Source organism: Oncorhynchus kisutch, unplaced genomic scaffold (assembly GCF_002021735.2).
Source record: "Oncorhynchus kisutch isolate 150728-3 unplaced genomic scaffold, Okis_V2 scaffold786, whole genome shotgun sequence".
In the NCBI taxonomy this organism is placed as follows: domain Eukaryota; kingdom Metazoa; phylum Chordata; class Actinopteri; order Salmoniformes; family Salmonidae; genus Oncorhynchus; species Oncorhynchus kisutch.
In genome coordinates this window covers 69,766-88,062 of record NW_022262731.1, presented here as the reverse complement: position 1 = coordinate 88,062, position 18,297 = coordinate 69,766, and the positions used below count along the sequence as shown (strand labels likewise).

The window sequence follows — 18,297 nt, the reverse complement described above, 5'->3', positions numbered from 1 at the left end:
CTAATAGAACTGGACCACTAATAGAACTGGACCACTAATAGAACTGGACCACTAATAGAACTGTATAATAGAACTGGACCACTTATAGAACTGGACCACTAATAGACCTGGACCACTAATAGAATGGACCACTAGTAGAACTGGACCACTAATAGAACTGGACCACAAATAGAACTGGACCACTAATAGAACTGGACCACTAATAGAACTGGACCACTAGTAGAACTGGACCACTAGTAGAACTGGACCACAAATAGAACTGGACCACTCACTAATAGAACTGGACCACTAATAGAACTGGACCACTAATAGAACTGTATATAGAACTGGACCACTAATAGAACTGGACCACTAATAGAACTGGACCACTAATAGAACTGGACCACTAGTAGAACTGGACCACTAATAGAACTGGACCACTAATAGAACTGGACCACTAATAGATCTGGACCACTAATAGAACTGGACCACTAATAGAACTGGACCACTAATAGAACTGGACCACTAATAGAACTGGACCACTAGTAGAACTGGACCACTAATAGAACTGTATAATAGAACTGGACCACTAATAGAACTGGACCACCAATAGAACTGGACCACTAGTAGAACTGGACCACTAATAGAACTGTATAATAGAACTGGACCACTAATAGAACTGGACCACTAATAGAACTGGACCACTAATAGAACTGTATAATAGAACTGGACCACTAATAGAACTGGACCACTAGTAGAACTGGACCACTAATAGAACTGTATAATAGAACTGGACCACTAATAGAACTGTATAATAGAACTGCGACCACCTAATATAACTGGACCACTAGTAGAACTGGACCACTAGTAGAACTGGACCACTAATAGAACTGGACCTCTAGTAGAACTGGACCACTAATAGAACTGTATAATAGAAACTGGACCACTAGTAGAACTGGACCACTAATATAACTGGACCACTAATAGAACTGGACCACTAATAGAACCGTATAATAGAACTGGACTACTAATAGAACTGGACCACTAGTAGAACTGGACCACTAATAGAACTGGACCACTTATAGAACTGGACCACTAATAGAACTGTATACAATAGTTGGACCTCTAATAGAACTGGACCACTAATAGAACTGGACCACTAATAGAACTGGACCACTAATAGAACTGGACCACTTATAGAACTGGACCACTAATAGAACTGGACACTAATAGAACTGTATAATATAGTTGGACCTCTAATAGAACTGGACCACTAATAGAACTGGACCACTAATAGAACTGGACCACTAATAGAACTGGACCACTTATAGAACTGGACCACTAATAGAACTGTATAATATAGTTGGACCTCTAATAGAACTGGACCACTAATAGAACTGGACCACTAATAGAACTGGACCACTAATAGAACTGGACCACTAATAGAACTGGACCTCTAATAGAACTGGACCACTAATAGAACTGTATAATAGAACTGGACCACTAATAGAACTGTATAATAGAACTGGACCACTAATAGAACTGGACAACTAATAGAACTGGACCACTAGTAGAACTGGACCACTAATAGAAATGGACCACTAATAGAACTGGACCACTAATAGAACTGGACCACTAATAGAACTGGACCACTAATAGAACTGGACCTCTAGTAGAACTGGACCACTAGTAGAACTGGACCTCTAATAGAACTGTATAATAGAACTGGACCACTAGTAGAACTGGACCTCTAATAGAACTGTATAATAGAACTGGACCACTAATAGAACTGTATAATAGAACTGGACCACTAATAGAACTGTATAATAGAACTGGACCACTAATAGAACTGGACCACTAATAGAACTGGACCACTAATAGAACTGGACCACTAATAGAACTGGACCTCTAATAGAACTGGACCACTAGTAGAACTGGACCACTAATAGAACTGGACCACTAATAGAACTGGACCACTTATAGAACTGGACCACTAATAGAACTGGACCACTAATAGAACTGGACCACTAATAGAAGTGGACCACTAATAGAACTGTATATTAGAACTGGACCACTAATAGAACTGGACCACTAATATAACTGTATAATAGAACTGGACCACTAATAGAACTGTATAATAGAACTGGACCACTAATAGAACTGGACCACTAATAGAACTGGACCACTAGTAGAACTGGACCTCGAATAGAACTGGACCTCGAATAGAACTGGACCTCTAATAGAACTGGACCACTAATAGAACTGGACCACTAATAGAACTGTATAATATATTTGGACCTCTAATAGAACTGGACCACTTATAGAACTGGACCACTAGTAGAACTGTATAATATAGTTGGACCTCTAATAGAACTGGACCACTAATAGAAATGGACCTCTAATAGAACTGGACCACTAATAGAACTGGACCACTTATAGAACTGGACCACTAATAGAACTGTATAATATAGTTGGACCTCTAATAGAACTGGACCACTAATAGAACTGGACCACTAATAGAACTGGACCTCTAATAGAACTGGACCACTAATAGAACTGGACCACTAATAGAACTGGACCACTAATAGAACTGGACCACTAATAGAACTGGACCTCTAATAGAACTGGACCACTAATAGAACTGTATAATAGAACTGGACCACTAATAGAACTGTATAATAGAACTGGACCACTAATAGAACTGGACCACTAATAGAACTGGACCACTAATAGAACTGGACCACTAGTAGAACTTGACCACTAGTAGAACTGGACCACTAATAGAAATGGACCACTAATAGAACTGGACCACTAATAGAACTGGACCACTAATAGAACTGGACCACTAGTAGAACTGGACCACTAATAGAACTGTATAATAGAACTGGACCACTAATAGAACTGGACCACTAATAGAACTGGACCACTAATAGAACTGGACCACTAGTAGAACTGGACCACTAATAGAACTAGACCTCTAGTAGAACTGGACCACTAATAGAACTGGACCACTAATAGAACTGGACCACTAATATAACTGGACCACTAATAGAACTGGACCTCTAATAGAACTGGACCACTAATAGAACTGTATAATAGAACTGGACCACTAATAGAACTGTATAATAGAACTGGACCACTAATAGAACTGACCATAATAGAACTGGACCACTAGTAGAACTGGACCACTAGTAGAACTGGACCACTAATAGAAATGGACCTCTAATAGAACTGGACCACTAATAGAACTGGACCACTAATAGAACTGGACCACTAATAGAACTGGACCACTAATAGAACTGGACCTCTAGTAGAACTGGACCACTAATAGAACTGGACCACTAATAGAACTGGACCACTAGTAGAACTGGACCTCTAATAGAACTGTATAATAGAACTGGACCACTAATAGAACTGTATAATAGAACTGGACCACTAATAGAACTGGACCACTAATAGAACTGGACCACTAATAGAACTGGACCACTTATAGAACTGGACCACTAATAGAACTGGACCACTAATAGAACTGGACCACTAATAGAACTGTATATTAGAACTGGACCACTAATAGAACTGGACCACTAATAGACTGGACCACTAATAGAACTGGACCACTAATAGAACTGGACCTCTAGTAGAACTGGACCACTAATAGAACTGGACCACTAATAGAACTGGACCACTAGTAGAACTGGACCTCTAATAGAACTGTATAATAGAACTGGACCACTAATAGAACTGTATAATAGAACTGGACCACTAATAGAACTGGACCACTAATAGAACTGGACCACTAATAGAACTGGACCACTTATAGAACTGGACCACTAATAGAACTGGACCACTAATAGAACTGGACCACTAATAGAACTGTATATTAGAACTGGACACTAATAGAACTGGACCACTAATAGAACTGTATAATAGAACTGGACACTAATAGAACTGGACCACTAATAGAACTGTATAATAGAACTGGACCACTAATAGAACTGGGCCACTAATAGAACTGGGCCACTAATAGAACTGGACCACTAATAGAACTGGACCACTAGTAGAACTGGACCACTAATAGAACTGGACCTCTAATAGAACTGGACCTCTAATAGAACTGGACCTCTAATAGAACTGGACCACTAATAGAACTGGACCACTAATAGAACTGTATAATATATTTGGACCTCTAATAGAACTGGACCACTTATAGAACTGGACCACTAGTAGAACTGTATAATATAGTTGGACCTCTAATAGAACTGGACCACTAATAGAAATGGACCTCTAATAGAACTGGACCACTAATAGAACTGGACCGCTAATAGAACTGGACCACTAGTAGAACTGGACCACTAATAGAACTGGACCACTAATAGAACTGGACCACTAATAGAACTGGACCACTAGTAGAACTGGACCACTAATAGAACTGGACCACTAATAGAACTGGACCACTAATAGAACTGGACCACTAATAGAACTGTATAATAGAACTGGACCACTTATAGAACTGGACCACTAATAGAACTGGACCACTAATAGAACTGGACCACTAGTAGAACTGGACCACTAATAGAACTGGACCACAAATAGAACTGGACCACTAATAGAACTGGACCACTAATAGAACTGGACCACTAGTAGAACTGGACCACTAGTAGAACTGGACCACAAATAGAACTGGACCACTCACTAATAGAACTGGACCACTAATAGAACTGGACCACTAATAGAACTGTATAATAGAACTGGACCACTAATAGAACTGGACCACTAATAGAACTGGACCACTAATAGAACTGGACCACTAGTAGAACTGGACCACTAATAGAACTGGACCACTAATAGAACTGGACCACTAATAGATCTGGACCACTAATAGAACTGGACCACTAATAGAACTGGACCACTAATAGAACTGGACCACTAATAGAACTGGACCACTAGTAGAACTGGACCACTAATAGAACTGTATAATAGAACTGGACCACTAATAGAACTGGACCACCAATAGAACTGGACCACTAGTAGAACTGGACCACTAATAGAACTGTATAATAGAACTGGACCACTAATAGAACTGGACCACTAATAGAACTGGACCACTAATAGAACTGTATAATAGAACTGGACCACTAATAGAACTGGACCACTAGTAGAACTGGACCACTAATAGAACTGTATAATAGAACTGGACCACTAATAGAACTGTATAATAGAACTGGACCACTAATATAACTGGACCACTAGTAGAACTGGACCACTAGTAGAACTGGACCACTAATAGAACTGGACCTCTAGTAGAACTGGACCACTAATAGAACTGTATAATAGAACTGGACCACTAGTAGAACTGGACCACTAATATAACTGGACCACTAATAGAACTGGACCACTAATAGAACCGTATAATAGAACTGGACTACTAATAGAACTGGACCACTAGTAGAACTGGACCACTAGTAGAACTGGACCACTAATAGAACTGTATAATAGAACTGGACCACTAATAGAACTGGACCACTAATAGAACTGGACCTCTAATAGAACTGGACCACTAATAGAACTGGACCACTAATAGAACTGGACCACTAATAGAACTGGACCACTAATAGAACTGTATAATAGAACTGGACCACTAGTAGAACTGGACCACTAATAGAACTGGACCACTAATAGAACTGTATAATAGAACTGGACCACTAATAGAACTGGACCACTAATAGAACTGGACCACTAATAGAACTGTATAATAGAACTGGACCACTAATAGAACTGGACCACTAATAGAACTGTATAATAGAACTGGACCACTAATAGAACTGGACCACTAATAGAACTGTATAATATATTTGGACCTCTAATAGAACTGGACCACTTATAGAACTGGACCACTAGTAGAACTGTATAATATAGTTGGACCTCTAATAGAACTGGACCACTAATAGAAATGGACCTCTAATAGAACTGGACCACTAATAGAACTGGACCACTAATAGAACTGGACCGCTAATAGAACTGGACCACTAGTAGAACTGGACCACTAATAGAACTGGACCACTAATAGAACTGGACCACTAATAGAACTGGACCACTAGTAGAACTGGACCACTAATAGAACTGGACCACTAGTAGAACTGGACCACTAATAGAACTGGACCACTAATAGAACTGGACCACTAATAGAACCGTATAATAGAACTGGACTACTAATAGAACTGGACCACTAGTAGAACTGGACCACTAGTAGAACTGGACCACTAATAGAACTGTATAATAGAACTGGACCACTAATAGAACTGGACCACTAATAGAACTGGACCTCTAATAGAACTGGACCACTAATAGAACTGTATAATAGAACTGGACCACTAGTAGAACTGGACCACTAATAGAACTGGACCACTAATAGAACTGTATAATAGAACTGGACCACTAATAGAACTGGACCACTAATAGAACTGGACCACTAATAGAACTGTATAATAGAACTGGACCACTAATAGAACTGGACCACTAATAGAACTGTATAATAGAACTGGACCACTAATAGAACTGGACCACTAATAGAACTGTATAATATATTTGGACCTCTAATAGAACTGGACCACTTATAGAACTGGACCACTAGTAGAACTGTATAATATAGTTGGACCTCTAATAGAACTGGACCACTAATAGAAATGGACCTCTAATAGAACTGGACCACTAATAGAACTGGACCACTAATAGAACTGGACCACTAATAGAACTGGACCGCTAATAGAACTGGACCACTAGTAGAACTGGACCACTAATAGAACTGGACCACTAATAGAACTGGACCACTAGTAGAACTGGACCACTAATAGAACTGGACCACTAATAGAACTGGACCACTAATAGAACTGTATAATAGAACTGGACCACTTATAGAACTGGACCACTAATAGAACTGGACCACTAATAGAACTGGACCACTAGTAGAACTGGACCACTAATAGAACTGGACCACAAATAGAACTGGACCACTAATAGAACTGGACCACTAATAGAACTGGACCACTAGTAGAACTGGACCACTAGTAGAACTGGACCACAAATAGAACTGGACCACTCACTAATAGAACTGGACCACTAATAGAACTGGACCACTAATAGAACTGTATAATAGAACTGGACCACTAATAGAACTGGACCACTAATAGAACTGGACCTCTAATAGAACTGGACCACTAATAGAACTGGACCACTAGTAGAACTGGACCACTAATAGAACTGGACCACTAATAGAACTGGACCACTAATAGAACTGGACCACTAATAGAACTGGACCACTAATAGAACTGTATAATAGAACTGGACCACTAATAGAACTGGACCACTAATAGAACTGGACCACTAGTAGAACTGGACCACTAATAGAACTGTATAATAGAACTGGACCACTAATAGAACTGGACCACTAATAGAACTGTATAATAGAACTGGACCACTAATAGAACTGTATAATAGAACTGGACCACTAATAGAACTGTATAATAGAACTGGACCACTAGTAGAACTGTATAATAGAACTGGACCACTAGTAGAACTGGACCACTAGTAGAACTGGACCACTAATAGAACTGGACCTCTAGTAGAACTGGACCACTAATAGAACTGTATAACAGAACTGGACCACTAGTAGAACTGGACCACTAATATAACTGGACCACTAATAGAACCGTATAATAGAACTGGACCACTAATAGAACTGGACCACTAGTAGAACTGGACCACTAGTAGAACTGGACCACTAATAGAACTGTATAATAGAACTGGACCACTAATAGAACTGGACCACTAATAGAACTGGACCTCTAATAGAACTGGACCACTAATAGAACTGGACCACTAATAGAACTGGACCACTAATAGAACTGTATAATAGAACTGGACCACTAGTAGAACTGGACCACTAATAGAACTGGACCACTAATAGAACTGTATAATAGAACTGGACCACTAATAGAACTGGACCACTAATAGAACTGGACCACTAATAGAACTGGACCTCTAATAGAACTGGACCACTAATAGAACTGGACCACTAATAGAACTGGACCACTAATAGAACTGTATAATAGAACTGGACCACTAATAGAACTGGACCACTAATAGAACTGGACCACTAATAGAACTGTATAATAGAACTGGACCACTAATAGAACTGGACCACTAATAGAACTGGACCTCTAATAGAACTGGACCACTAATAGAACTGGACCACTAATAGAACTGGACCACTAATAGAACTGTATAATAGAACTGGACCACTAATAGAACTGGACCACTAATAGAACTGGACCACTAATAGAACTGTATAATAGAACTGGACCACTAATAGAACTGGACCACTAATAGAACTGGACCACTAATAGAACTGGACCTCTAATAGAACTGGACCACTAATAGAACTGGACCACTAGTAGAACTGGACCACTAATAGAACTGGACCACTAATAGAACTGGACCACTAATAGAACTGGACCACTAATAGAACTGGACCACTAATAGAACTGTATAATAGAACTGGACCACTAATAGAACTGGACCACTAATAGAACTGGACCACTAGTAGAACTGGACCACTAATAGAACTGTATAATAGAACTGGACCACTAATAGAACTGGACCACTAATAGAACTGTATAATAGAACTGGACCACTAATAGAACTGTATAATAGAACTGGACCACTAGTAGAACTGTATAATAGAACTGGACCACTAGTAGAACTGGACCACTAGTAGAACTGGACCACTAATAGAACTGGACCTCTAGTAGAACTGGACCACTAATAGAACTGTATAATAGAACTGGACCACTAGTAGAACTGGACCACTAATATAACTGGACCACTAATAGAACCGTATAATAGAACTGGACCACTAATAGAACTGGACCACTAGTAGAACTGGACCACTAGTAGAACTGGACCACTAATAGAACTGTATAATAGAACTGGACCACTAATAGAACTGGACCACTAATAGAACTGGACCTCTAATAGAACTGGACCACTAATAGAACTGGACCACTAATAGAACTGGACCACTAATAGAACTGTATAATAGAACTGGACCACTAGTAGAACTGGACCACTAATAGAACTGGACCACTAATAGAACTGTATAATAGAACTGGACCACTAATAGAACTGGACCACTAATAGAACTGGACCACTAATAGAACTGGACCTCTAATAGAACTGGACCACTAATAGAACTGGACCACTAATAGAACTGGACCACTAATAGAACTGTATAATAGAACTGGACCACTAATAGAACTGGACCACTAATAGAACTGGACCACTAATAGAACTGTATAATAGAACTGGACCACTAATAGAACTGGACCACTAATAGAACTGGACCACTAGTAGAACTGGACCACTAATAGAACTGGACCACTAATAGAACTGGACCACTAGTAGAACTGGACCACTAATAGAACTGGACCACAAATAGAACTGGACCACTAATAGAACTGGACCACTAATAGAACTGGACCACTAGTAGAACTGGACCACTAGTAGAACTGGACCACAAATAGAACTGGACCACTAATAGAACTGGACCACTAATAGAACTGGACCACTAATAGAACTGGACCTCTAATAGAACTGGACCACTAATAGAACTGGACCACTAGTAGAACTGGACCACTAATAGAACTGGACCACTAATAGAACTGGACCACTAATAGAACTGTATAATAGAACTGGACCACTAATAGAACTGGACCACTAATAGAACTGGACCACTAATAGAACTGGACCACTAGTAGAACTGGACCACTAATAGAACTGGACCACTAATAGAACTGTATAATAGAACTGGACCACTAATAGAACTGGACCACTAATAGAACTGGACCACTAATAGAACTGTATAATAGAACTGGACCACTAATAGAACTGTATAATAGAACTGGACCACTAATATAACTGGACCACTAATAGAACTGGACCACTAATAGAACTGGACCACTAATATAACTGTATAATAGAACTGGACCACTAATAGAACTGTATAATAGAACTGGACCACTAATAGAACTGGACCACTAATAGAACTGTATAATAGAACTGGACCACTAGTAGAACTGGACCACTAGTAGAACTGGACCACTAATAGAACTGGACCTCTAGTAGAACTGGACCACTAATAGAACTGTATAATAGAACTGGACCACTAGTAGAACTGGACCACTAATATAACTGGACCACTAATAGAACTGGAACACTAATAGAACCGTATAATAGAACTGGACCACTAATAGAACTGGACCACTAGTAGAACTGGACCACTAGTAGAACTGGACCACTAATAGAACTGGACCACTAATAGAACTGGACCACTAATAGAACTGTATAATAGAACTGGACCACTAATAGAACTGGACCACTAATAGAACTGGACCACTAGTAGAACTGGACCACTAATAGAACTGGACCACTAATAGAACTGTATAATAGAACTGGACCACTAATAGAACTGGACCACTAATAGAACTGGACCACTAGTAGAACTGGACCTCTAATAGAACTGGACCACTAGTAGAACTGGACCACTAATAGAACTGGACCTCTAATAGAACTGGACCACTAATAGAACTGGACCACTAATAGAACTGTATAATAGAACTGGACCACTAATAGAACTGGACCACTAATAGAACTGGACCACTAATAGAACTGTATAATAGAACTGGACCACTAATAGAACTGGACCACTAATAGAACTGGACCACTAATGGAACTGTATAATATATTTGGACCTCTACCGGCCTGGTACAGATTGTGGGGTTACAGCAGGGTCACTTTATGAGTCTCCATGTCAATCTCCTCCATAGGACACTAGCTAGCTCTACTGAAGTTACGTTGGCAAGGACTATCCTCACCAAACATAACAGCAGTAAAGGCATGACCTCTCTACCAATGAAAACATCGTAAATGATTCCTTTGTCTTGTTGGTCCAGTGAAGTACATGAGAGAAGCCAGCCTCAAGACAGATTGTGAAAAAGCTTACTCATAATTCTCCTCTCTCATATTCCCAGTGAAGTACATGTGGGAAGCCAGCCTCAAGACAGGTTGTGAAAAAGCTTACTCATAATTCTCCTCTCTCATATTCCCAGTGAAGTACATGAGAGAATCCAGCCTCAAGACAGGTTGTGAAAAAGCTTACTCATAATTCTCCTCTCTCATATTCCCAGTGAAGTACATGAGAGAAGCCAGCCCCTATGTGAAGAAGGGTTCTCCTGTGTCAGAGATAGGCTGGGAGACGCCCCCACCTGAGTCCCCGAGGCTGGGTAGCCCCCACTGTGACGTCCCCATCAGCCCCACCATGTCCCTACAGGGGGACAGGAGGTACATCCCCTTAAAGATGTGTTACGTGTCCAGGAGCATGACTTCTCCAGACCCTGGAAACAGGTAAAGGCTCCAGCATCATTCTGTATTACTATTATTCTGTTTCCCCTGTATATTATTATCTACAGGGGCGTAACGGCAGGGGGTGCAGAGCTAGGTGGGGTACCACTTCTACAATTAGAACTGATTGGATTTATATTGCGAGTGTTTTGCCAGATGCAGTGCCTTCAGAAAGTAGTCACACCCCTTCACTTGAAAGGGGTGGCCATCAGAGCCATGGCAATTTGACTAGAAAGTGAATTGTCCTACAGTTCTAGTAGTTCTATGTCTATGCTCTTTGGTCTGTGAGATGAACCACTATGAAGAGGAAATCAGTCACTGAGGGGTTAGACCACAGCTAACCTACTTAATGAAGAGCCAATGGCTCACATACGGTGCATTCAGAAAGTATTCAGACCTGGTCTTTATACAGTCATTTAGACAGGCCTGGTATTTATACAGTCACTTAGACAGGCCTGGTATGACAGGCCTGGTATTTATACAGTCACTTAGACAGGCCTCGTCTTTATACAGTCACTTAGACAGGCCTGGTCTTTATACAGTCATTTAGATAGGCCTGGTATGACAGGCCTGGTATTTATACAGTCACTTAGACAGGCCTGGTATTTATACAGTCACTTAGACAGGCCTGGTATTTATACAGTCATTTAGACAGGCCTGGTCTTTATACAGTCATTTAGACAGGCCTGGTATTTATACAGTCATTTAGACAGGCCTGGTATTTATACAGTCATTTAGACAGGCCTGGTCTTTATACAGTCATTTAGACAGGCCTGGTCTTTATACAGTCATTTAGACAGGCCTGGTCTTTATACAGTCATTTAGAAATGCCTGGTCTTTATACAGTCATTTAGATATGCCTGGTCTTTATACAGTCATTTAGACAGGCCTGGTATTTATACAGTCATTTAGACAGGCCTGGTATGACAGGCCTGGTATTTATACAGTCATTTAGACAGGCCTGGTCTTTATACAGTCATTTAGACAGGCCTGGTATTTATACAGTCATTTAGACAGTAGACAGGCCTGGTATTTATACAGTCATCTAGACAGGCCTGGTATTTATACAGTCATTTAGACAGGCCTGGTCTTTATACAGTCATTTAGACAGGCCTGGTATTTATACAGTCATCTAGACAGGCCTGGTATTTATACAGTCATTTAGATATGCCTGGTCTTTATACAGTCATTTAGATATGCCTGGTCTTTATACAGTCATTTAGACAGGCCTGGTATTTATACAGTCATTTAGACAGGCCTGGTATGACAGGCCTGGTATTTATACAGTCATTTAGACAGGCCTGGTCTTTATACAGTCATTTAGACAGGCCTGGTATTTATACAGTCATTTAGACAGTAGACAGGCCTGGTATTTATACAGTCATTTAGACAGGCCTGGTATTTATACAGTCATTTAGACAGGCCTGGTATTTATACAGTCATTTAGACAGGCCTGGTCTTTATACAGTCATTTAGACGGCCTGGTATTTATACAGTCATTTAGACAGGCCTGGTATTTATACAGTCATTTAGACAGGCCTGGTATTTATACAGTCATTTATACAGTCATTTAGACAGGCCTGGTATGACAGGCCTGGTATTTATACAGTCATTTAGACAGGCCTGGTCTTTATACAGTCATTTAGACAGGCCTGGTATTTATACAGTCATTTAGACAGTAGACAGGCCTGGTATTTATACAGTCATTTAGACAGGCCTGGTATTTATACAGTCATTTAGACAGGCCTGGTATTTATACAGTCATTTAGACAGGCCTGGTCTTTATACAGTCATTTAGACGGCCTGGTATTTATACAGTCATTTAGACAGGCCTGGTATTTATACAGTCATTTAGACAGGCCTGGTATTTATACAGTCATTTATACAGTCATTTAGACAGGCCTGGTATTTATACAGTCACTTAGACAGGCCTGGTCTTTATACAGTCATTTAGACAGGCCTGGTATTTATACAGTCATTTAGACAGGCCTGGTATTTATACAGTCATTTAGACAGGCCTGGTATTTATACAGTCATTTAGACAGGCCTGGTATTTATACAGTCATTTAGACAGGCCTGGTATTTATACAGTCATTTAGGCAGGCCTGGTATTTATACAGTCATTTAGACAGGCCTGGTCTTTATACAGTCATTTAGACAGGCCTGGTCTTTATACAGTCATTTAGACAGGCCTGGTATTTATACAGTCATTTAGACAGGCCTGGTATTTATACAGTCATTTAGACAGGCCTGGTATTTATACAGTCATTTAGACAGGCCTGGTATTTATACAGTCATGTAGACAGGCCTGGTATTTATATAGTCAATTAGACAGGCCTGGTCTTTATACAGTCATTTAGACAGGCCTGGTATTTATACAGTCATTTAGACAGGCCTGGTCTTTATACAGTCATTTAGATATGACACACAAACATCACTACTTAGATGGTTATATTGTCATGTTTGTTACTATCGTTCTACTGTTAGTGTGATACTGCAACACTGACAACAGAGGTAAGACCTATGTGCTGTGTCACAGAAATATAATTACTAGAAGGGGAAGGCCCTCAGAGCCATGGCAATTTGACTTGAAAGTGAATTGTCCCACAGTTCTAGTAGTTCTATGTCTATGCTCTTTGGTCTGTGAGATGAACCACACTATGAAGAGGAAATCAGTCACTGAGGGGTTAGACCACAGCAAACCTACTTAATGAAGAGCCAATATGGCTCACATACGGTGCATTCAGAAAGTATTCAGACTCCTTGACTCTTTCCACAGTTTGCTACGTTAAAGTCTTATTCTAAAATGAAAAAATTTATAAAATCCTCATCAATCTACACACAATACCCCATATTTACAAAGCAAATACTTGTTTTGGTGTTTATAACAAAAATGAAATATCACTTTTACAGCACATAGGTCTTACCTCTGTTGTCAGTGTTGCAGTATCACACTAACAGTAGAACGACAGTAACAAACATGACAATATAACCATCAAAGTAGTGAATGTTTTATCCAGTCTGCCCCAAAACACATCAGATGTAAATCACACACTACCACAACCTAGTATCTGTTTGTATTGAGTGATATTTACTGGCGTCACTACAATGTTTTGGTGGTGTATTAAATACCTCCATCGTTTCAGCACGTTGCTCACAACAACAGACCAACCTTCAGGTACTTTAGAGCTACATACTGGAAGATGCCTGTTACCACACAAACACACATGCTGCTATCTGAGATGTTCCGGACGTGTGCTGCTGGCTTGTTGTAGCTGACACTGGTAGAGAGGAGCAGAGCTCTCGTCACTAGTGGAAATGTAAACAGCTGTTAGGTGAGATGTCCACACTACCCAGCCAGGAGAGAGAGACAGAGCCAGACAGACACAGAGAGACAGAGACAGAGAGAGAGTAAAACGATGCTCAAGTGTAAAACAGTTTTTGCATGCTTATTTTAGCTTGAGATATTTGCCTTTTGCGAGCAGTTTTTTTCCCTCTCAAATAAAAAGCAGTTTGTCAGTGGAAAACGAACAGGTAGACAGACCATCATTGACCAGGAAAGGCATTGAAAGATTTGCCACACAGTGAGTCCACTTTCTAAATCTGGCCTTGGCTTCTTTAATGGCTCAGTAGTTAGTGTCCCATGTTGGAGAGATGACTGGATGTGGATGGGCCTTGAATGGGGAGAACACACCTGGGTTCAAATACTATTTGAAGTCTTTCAAATATTTTAGTTGTGCTTGATTGAGCTTGTAAGTGCAATGCCCACCCATCTGGCACTCCAGGCAGACTAAAGCAAACGCTCAAAGTATACAAAATGATTCCAAATAGTCTTTGAACCCAGCAGGTCTGGGGGAGAGCTTGGACCTCTTTCCAGGAACCAACCAGCCAGCCAGCCTCTAACTAACGTAAACACTCCCTCCATATGACTTCTGTTTCCCCTCAATCAAGTCTCTGGTTTCTATTTTTAACTGTGGTGGGGGTTGGTGGGGGCGAGTAGGAGAGAGAGCACCTGCAGTTGATCTAGTGGTTTGTGACATCATGATAACATGGTCTCCCACTGTCTCTGATTAATGACAGGTAGATGTATCAACAGTGGTCATACTCAAGGCCCAGGTCTGAGGTGAAAACGGTTTCCTTCAACCTTGTTCATTTTATGTATTTTTTGTTGTTAGCTGAATGTTTTCATAATATACTTAGCTAATGTTTCCAATACCAAAAAGGCTTGAAACTTACTGCACATCCCACAAGTGACAAACCAAACTTTATCAACCCATGATGAGGAAGCAGGTCTGTAAATAAATACATACCCACTGTACACAGTGCTAGGTACATCAAAGGAAATGTTTATCTTAGCCAGAAGAAGAGACGCTGTGTGAAACAGTCTTTTAGTGGTGCTTGGGATCATTTCCATTCACTTAGGACATCATCAAGCACACAGGGGCCATCTTCCTTTCCCTTCAAAGGGAAGTAGTCTTTGTTGAACTGAAGAAGCCTTTTTCTCATGTCCACTGAAAGCTGTGCTATGGGAGCTATTTGCCTGTGTCCAAACTAATTCACAGCTTTGTGAATGTCTCTCCGTCTGTTTGTGTCCTCCAGGCAGTTAGAGCTGCACTCTCCGGACGCCAAGCATACGGTGGTGTTACGGTGTAGAGACACAGCCTCGGCCCAGGCCTGGTTCGAGGTCATGCAGTCGGCGACCTCTAACCTCATCCACAAGGTCATCACAGAGGTCAAAGAGCACACGGGAAGAACAGGAATCGCAGGGAGCAGAGAGATCAGACACTTGGGCTGGCTGGCTGAGAAGGTAGGATTTACTCTGTACTTTATTGAATGTTGGTGCAGGAAAACACCTGAAAGAAACGTGCTCACCTTTAATCAGACCTATAATATACCTTCACAGACCACCTTCTCATAATAGCTCATATGTGATGTTTGTGAATCAGACCTATAATATACCTTCACAGACCACCTTTTGATAATAACTCATATGTGATGTTTGTGAATCAGACCTATAATATACCTTCACAGACCACCTTCTGATAATAGCTCATATGTGATGTTTGTGAATCAGACCTATAATATACCTTCACAGACCACCTTCTGATAATAACTCATATGTGATGTCTGTGAATCAGACCTATAATATACCTTCACAGCCCACCTTCTGATAATAACTCATATGTGATGTTTGTGAATCAGACCTATAATATACCTTCACAGACCACCTTTTGATAATAACTCATATGTGATGTTTGTGAATCAGACCTATAATATACCTTCACAGACCACCTTCTGATAATAGCTCATATGTGATGTTTGTGAATCAGACCTATAATATACCTTCACAGACCACCTTCTGATAATAACTCATATGTGATGTCTGTGAATCAGACCTATAATATACCTTCACAGCCCACCTTCTGATAATAACTCATATGTGATGTTTGTGAATCAGACCTATAATATACCTTCACAGCCCACCTTCTGATAATAACTCATATGTGATGTCTGTGAATCAGACCTATAATATACCTTCACAGACCACCTTCTGATAATAACTCATATGTGATGTCTGTGAATCAGACCTATAATATACCTTCACAGCCCACCTTCTGATAATAACTCATATGTGATGTCTGTGAATCAGACCTATAATATACCTTCACAGCCCACCTTCTGATAATAACTCATATGTGATGTCTGTGAATCAGACCTATAATATACCTTCACAGCCCATCTTCTGATAATAACTCATATGTGATGTTTGTGAATCAGACCTATAATATACCTTCACAGCCCACCTTCTGATAATAACTCATATGTGATGTCTGTGAATCAGACCTATAATATACCTTCACAGACCACCTTCTGATAATAACTCATATGTGATGTCTGTGAATCAGACCTATAATATACCTTTACAGCCCACCTTCTGATAATAACTCATATGTGATGTTTGTGAATCAGACCTATAATATACCTTCACAGCCCACCTTCTGATTATAGCTCATATGTGATGTTTGTGAATCAGACCTATAATATACCTTCACAGCCCACCTTCTGATAATAGCTCATATGTGATGTTTGTGAGGCAGTTATACGATGGTGAGCCAAGCATTCTTGGAACCAGTATAGATGATGCAGTAGTTTCCAACAGAAGAAGCCCGGATGGGGGCTTTGTAGTGTTCCTTCTATACAGTACAGCACCTATTGATCCCAGGTGACTTTTCCCTGCCTGACTCCAGGTTTTCCCCCCCTTCCTCGTCCTCCTCTAAATCCTCTTTCATCACTCTCTTATTAGTCAGGGCCTGCCTGGCAGAGAGAGAGCGAGACGGCTAATACTGAGTAGACTATAGCCCTGTACTTTGGGCAGTCAGTCAACCAGTCAGCCAGTCAGTCAGCCAGTCAGTCAGCCAGTCAGTCAGTCAGTCAGTCAGTCTGCCAAGCCAAGCCAGAGGATGCTCTCCAGGCTTCTTAATGAGTTCCTCTTGTATTACTGCCTGCCTGCCCCATTGTGAGTCACAAATGCCTAGTGCACTATATAGGGAATATGGTGCCATTTGGGATGCAGTTTCTGCAGTCTGTGAATAATTATAAGGGCCTAAAGCCTTTCAGCGTGTGTGGAGTGGAGTGGTCTGCCTAGGCTTCGCCTGCCGTCCCATGTTCCTTTGCACAACATCAATCTGACACACTCAGGAGTCTGAGTCTCTACTTAGCTGTGTGATGGTCAACACACTACAGACTGGAGTCAGTCTCTACTTAGCTGTGTGATGGTCAACACACTACAGACTCAGGAGTCTGAGTCTCTACTTAGCTGTGTGATGGTCAACACACTACAGACTGGAGTCAGTCTCTACTTAG

The 18,297-nt window shown here is 40.6% G+C and overlaps 1 protein-coding gene across 2 annotated transcripts in view; it reads left to right on the top strand.

The window, feature by feature from the left end:
• LOC109888183 (beta-1-syntrophin) overlaps positions 1-18,297 on the top strand; it is a 68,975-nt gene that overhangs the window by 19,835 nt on the left and 30,843 nt on the right. For both annotated transcript variants that reach the window (XM_031816391.1, XM_031816392.1), the window contains exons 2-3: positions 11,220-11,436; positions 16,033-16,240. In XM_031816391.1, the coding sequence (XP_031672251.1) occupies positions 11,220-11,436; positions 16,033-16,240 (425 nt within the window). The remainder of the gene's footprint in view (positions 1-11,219; positions 11,437-16,032; positions 16,241-18,297) is intronic.